The 6,135-nt window shown below is 35.9% G+C and overlaps 1 protein-coding gene across 1 annotated transcript in view; it reads right to left on the reverse strand.

Annotated features, from left to right (window-relative positions):
- EIF2AK3 (eukaryotic translation initiation factor 2 alpha kinase 3) overlaps positions 1-6,135 on the reverse strand; it is an 83,272-nt gene that overhangs the window by 41,173 nt on the left and 35,964 nt on the right. Inside the window, 4 exon segments of the mRNA XM_017857577.1 lie at positions 508-648; positions 2,221-2,383; positions 2,597-2,831; positions 5,079-5,212. Coding sequence (XP_017713066.1) covers positions 508-648; positions 2,221-2,383; positions 2,597-2,831; positions 5,079-5,212 — 673 coding nt within the window.

Below are 6,135 nucleotides of genomic sequence, written 5' to 3' on the forward strand. Positions count from 1 at the left end.
AAAAAACCAACTCCTGGATTCATTGATTTTTTGGAGGGTTTTTTGTGTCTCTATCTCCTTCAGTTCTGCTCTGATCTTAGTTATTTCTTGCCTTCTGCTAGCTTTTGAATGTGTTTGCTCTTGCTTCTCCAGTTCTTTTAATTGTGATGTTAGAGTGTCAATTTTAGATCTTTCCAGCTTTCTCTTGTGGGCATTTAGTGCTATAAATTTCCCTCTACACACTGCTTTAAATGTGTCCCAGAGATTCTGGTATGTTGTATCTTTGTTCTCATTGGTTTCAAAGAGAAATATTTTATTAACACTTTTATAGAAGCAACTGCTGCTTCCAAGAAATAATGCCCTAAATGATAATAAAAATTCATTATTAACATCTGAAATACCATGATGGTTTACCAATAAAAGTATATAACAGTTCTTATCTCTGCAGTATTCAAAACTAGGGCAAAGATAGTCAGGATTAGGTCTCTGAACGCTAACAGTATTTAGAAAAGTTTACAATTCACTTACGAATTAACGGTTTCCATTTGATTGTTGGCAAAGGAATAATTGCGTTTTCATTATTGACAGATTCCAAAGCCTTGGGACTTGTAGGAAACTTTTCTGAAATTCTGACTGATGACTGCAGATAAAGCTGGCCTCTATACATTCCTGAATCAACCAGAACATTGTCAATTATGCATTGATTTTTTAAAAAAGGTTTTTAATTAAATAGAATTCATTAATTCCAGTTATTTCTACATATACTACAGAACTCTTGTCAAAGAAGAAACATGCTTGAAGCACTCAAAGATAAACTCAACGGATATTCAACAAAAACAGGAAGGGAAAGTTACACACAAGGTCCATATGATATTTCTCACTGAATAATGGCACATTTTCAGTAATACAGGAAAACTATTCCAGTAGAAAAATTCAAAGACAGGAAGTCACTGTACTCTCACAAAACAAACAGCTTAGACTAAGTAACTTTCTCAAGAAAGTTTACCTAAATTCTAGAAATACTGCTAACAATTCAGTTAAATACTATCAAAACACACATGACAATTAACAACATACAAATTCAACATACAAATAACAATCTCAAATAACAACATACAAATTCTTGCTTTGCTTTGCATTCAAACCGACAGGTGGGTGGCACATTGTCAGAGCTTGTGGAATTTTATAAGTACTTGATGATCCAGACTAATTCAAATAATTAGATTCAAGAGTTTTCAAAATTTATAATATTAAAGGCTTTCAATTGCCCAGAGGCACACCAGAATTTTATTTTTTAGATCAGTTGTATAGATGCACTGATAAAAAAGAAATAAACCTAATCTTAAAGAGGGGAGGGGCACAAACTAATATGGATGCAAATACAAATATAGGAAATTATAGACTTTGAGGATATATACCTAACTATATATTTTCTATGTAATTACATATAAATAATTATATACGTAATACATATATGTAATATATATAAACAGATAGAGTGTTGTCCTGTCACCCAGGCAGGAGTGCAGTGACATGATTATAGTTTGGGGTAGCCTCTAACTCCAGGGGTCAAGCGATCCTCCTATCTCAGCCTCTGGAGTAGCTAGGATTACAGGTGCATGGCACCATTCTTGGGCTAATGAGTAATTTGAAATCATGTTATATAATGAGAATATTTCTAAGCCTTTCTAATATAGATCTCAGAGAAAAAGAATATGTGACAGTAATTAAAAATTTCAGAATTGGGCTGGGTATGGTGGCTCACGCCTGTAATCCCAGCACTTTGGGAGGCTGAGGTGGGCGGATCACCTGAGGTCAGGTGCACTATATTCTGGCCAACGTGGTGAAATCCCATCTCTACTAAAAATACAAAAATTAGCTGGGCATGGTGGCAGGTGCCTGTAATCTCAGCTACTCAGGAGGCTGAGGCAGGAGAATCGCTTGAACCCAGGAGGCAGAGGTTGCGGTGAGCAGAGATCATACCATCGCACTCTAGCCTGGACAACAAGAGTGAAACTCCATCTCCAACAAAACAAAACAAAACAAAACAAATTTCAGAATTGGACAAGTGGGAAAGTGGCAGGAATGGAAATCAAAGTATAAATCTTAAGGGCAACCTAAATCAGAGATGATATTAGGATTTGAAACTACTACAGGCACTCCTGAAGTAGGAAGGAACAGTGTAAGAAGACAATCTAGATGTCAATGTGTACTATCGTTAGATAAGATACATTTACTCACCCAAGTAAACACTGTTTTCTGTGGCTCCTCTGGCAGCTTCTACAATGTCTTCTTCATCTTCTAAAACATCATCATTAGATGTATAACTTGTATCATCAAAAAGACTGATGGGAATGACTTTCCCATCCTTAAGTAACCAGGCAGATGCAATTGGAGTACAAAACTAAACAAAAATGGAAAAAAGGTCTTAAATAATTCAAGCAGTAGTTATGTAGTTCCAACCCATAAAATACCATTTAAAATCACAAATTTCTAAAAGCACAGAAAACAAGCTGAGAGCCCCAAGTAGTAGTAATTTCGTTCTACCTGATCAATAAGTTTGGTCAGACTGGGAGAGGAAGAACCATATTTATAAATCCTCAGTGATGTTAGGTACCTGGTACTCCCATTCCAGATGTCCTCCCTTCTTACTGAATGCCATAACTTTCCAGTCAGCAACCGAAACCTTTATCACTATGTCCATTATGGCAGCTTCCTGTTCTTCCACATCAGAAATAATTTTAGACTCTTCTGTGTTCTCATTGGGCTTAAAGGTGCTTTCAATAAATCCGGCTCTCGTTTCCATGTCTGGAATATACCGAAGTTCAAAGTGGCCAACACTGAAATTCCACCTTAAATTTATAAAGGTGTGTTTTAGAAATTTACATTTAAATAAAGGGACAAAATAATATAGAACTCTTCTAGACTGAAGAAGCAAATACTAAAATTATGTGATGAGAAAAAGAACAAGTCAACATAACCTTCTGGAAAAGAGTGCTCTGCTGATTCACGCCACAAGAGGGCCCACAAGAACTTTGTTCTGACCCTTCAGACACAATGGTTTTGAGGGTTGTGGACTGACTGACGTATCCCTTACAACAGCTAAGGGACAGATTTTCTCTCAAAAATTTACAAATGTTTGTACTTCTACATCAGAGTGATTTTCCCAAAACACATCAATGTCACCTTAAAATGAGGTAGCACACAGTCTGCCTTACCTCTTGATTAAAGGCAGGATACATTTCATTTACAGCAAAATTATGCCCTCATAAACCACTGTAAAAGTCAAGATGAATGAACCAGTCTTAAATTCACACTAAAACATGGCCTCAAAAAGGCAATGTGATCCAGGATATCAACCCTGTGAAGGTCATACCTCCTCAGCTCCAATCTTGGATCTCCACTGAACAAGATGTGGCAAGTCATTTACCCTTTCCTAAGTAAGTTTCAGCACTTTTATCCATAAAGTGGCAGTAATAAGGTTTCCTCTATAATTAGTAAATTGAAAAATCACTCAACTACTGAGAGTATAGTGTCTTATCACTTAGATATAAAAGGGCATAGTTAAGAATTCTGACATTTATGGAAATAATTATATTTTAAAGAATCATGGATCTTAGAAACCCAGATCCTTCCTATTCTGGTAACTCAAAATTCTGTTAAGTTGGGCATCTGCTGCTATGGTAGCTGAGCTCCCAGTAAGCACTCAAACACTTAAAAAACAAAATCCAGTCAGGATAAAGAAGGTCAAGTTGTCTGCAAATGCAAAGCCCTATTCATAGTCCAAAGTTGAAAGAATAAATGCATTCGTAACTGAGTTTGAGAAAACAGTTTTCAGGAAAGGAAACTGAATTACATTGCATTGGATCAGACAAAACCCGAAAGTCTGGTTCATTTTCAAAAGATAAAGATGGAATCTAAAGTTATTTTTACTATATAGGCAATTTAAAACTTAAATATTAGGTTTAAAAAAAATCAAGCATTTGATGTAGGATCAATATATCTAATCTAGGTATCACATTTTTTAATCACATATTTAAATATAAAAATTACATAAGGGCGTTCATTATTTAAAGAGGGGAACAGAAAGGAATTAGGCTAAAGAAATGTTTTAATAGTTCAAGAAAATTGAGTAAAATGATTATTATTTTTAAATTGGGATAATGAGACAAACTATGAAACTACCTACTAGATGTAATTAGAGAGTCAAATAGGTTCAAGCTCAAAGAAACACATCAATTTTCTCTTAACATCTTTCTGTATTCAAAGAACTTAGAGTGATGAGATTGCTATAAAAAATATCATTAGGCTGGGTGCTGTGGCTCACGCCTGTAATCCCAGCACTTTGGGAGGCTGAGGTGGGTGGATCACCTAAGGCTGGGAGTTCGAGACCAGCCTGACCAACGTGGAGAAACCCCGTCTCTACTAAAAATACAAAATTAGCCAGGCATGGTGGCACATGCCTGTAATCCCAGCTACTCGGGAGGCTAAGGCAGGAGAATCGCTTGAACCCGGTAGGCAGATATTGTGGTGAGCTAAGATCATGCCATTGCACTCCAGCCTAGGCAACAAGAGTGAAACTCCGTCTCAAAAAAAAAAAAAAACATCATTAACCTGAGACTAAACTAATAAATAGTCATCATATGAGAACCCCTGTGGTTACCATATCCTGAAGCATATGGTGAGAAGTTCAGTTCAGAATTTGTTAATAAACATGAAACCATTTTTATTTTAGGGCCCACATTGGATCACCTGATGTTGGGAGTTTGACACCAGCCTGGTCAACATGGTGAAATCCCATCTCTACTAAAAATACAAAAATTAGTTGGGTGTGGTAGCACGTGCCTGTAATCCCAGGTACTCAGGAGGCTAAGGCAGGAGAATCGCTTGAACCCAGGAGGCGGAGGCTGCAGTGAGCCAATATTGAGCCACTGCACTCAAGCCTGGGGGACAGAGCAAGACTCCATCTCAAAAAAAAAGCATAATATGCTTTTAAGGCAACAAAATAGTCAAAAATTTCCAAAAACAGAAGTCTGATAAATTTTGGTATTAGGTGTATTTCTAAATAATACCAACAGCAACACTATCTGAATACACACTTCTCATTGCCACTGCGAGGTCCGACAGCTCTAACAGTTTTTTGGGTACGCTGTAGAAGCAGGATGTCTTCCTCTTGTTCCATTTCATCACTATCCCATTGGCGACAACCCAGAGCTGAACAGATATACCTCACCTGAAAAGACAAAATTAGATACAAAATTAGTAAAAGGATAAACTCATAAGAGATCAGAGATATTAAAGGAATCTATAATTTTTAAAAAGTGAAAAGAAACTAAGGAAATGTGTATGAAGTACTCAAGTAATAAGAAGCATCAGTTAGATTACTAACTCCCAAAATGAATTATTTAGAACAATGACAGTACCAATGAATATTTATTTCAGGGAATGATTTTAAGGATTTACATAATTTTAGCCTTACTTTGGAGAATTTCCATGGAATATACAAGAAGAAATGGATAGCTACTTGTGACAGCTTTTCTACAGTATCATTAATAAAATTTCAGGTGAGTTTAAAAAAAAAAATCAACCTTAGAGTTTCCGTATAACAAAAGTGTTTGGTTTTAAAATTTGAAACTTTTCTGAGAGCTTTTGTATTCAAAAGTAACTCCCTCAAATTTTCACTAAAAGAAAAAAGGAAGACTTAATATGATCCAAACTAAAATCCTCATGAAAAGAAGCATACCTTCTATAATACCAGAATTATGTAGCAGCACATCAAATCAGAAAACCAGGTGATCGGGTTCAATCCTGTTGTTTACAGATGAGACTACCGAAGTAAACAGAGATTGAAGTGCTTTGCTCAAAAAACGGCCAGATAGGATGGCATGGCCTCCTCAATACAATGCAGATGCAGGTGGGTGGAGAAGGCAGAAAAGCATCTGCAAGAGCAAGAAAGTGCTATGGGCCTAACACTTAGATAAGGAATTGTTAAAGTTGAAAAACTCAAGAGTAAAAAGACCACGTTTCTATTCTTCCTTATTTTAGTCCAAGTCTGTATATAAACCGTTTACATGTTAAGGTGTTAAAGGGTTACAAAGATTTTATTTTTTACCTTTTAGAAAGGATGTTTTATTTATTTATTTATTTATTTATTTT

This window comes from Rhinopithecus bieti, unplaced genomic scaffold (assembly GCF_001698545.2).
Source record: "Rhinopithecus bieti isolate Rb0 unplaced genomic scaffold, ASM169854v2 scaffold_46389, whole genome shotgun sequence".
NCBI lineage: Eukaryota > Metazoa > Chordata > Mammalia > Primates > Cercopithecidae > Rhinopithecus > Rhinopithecus bieti.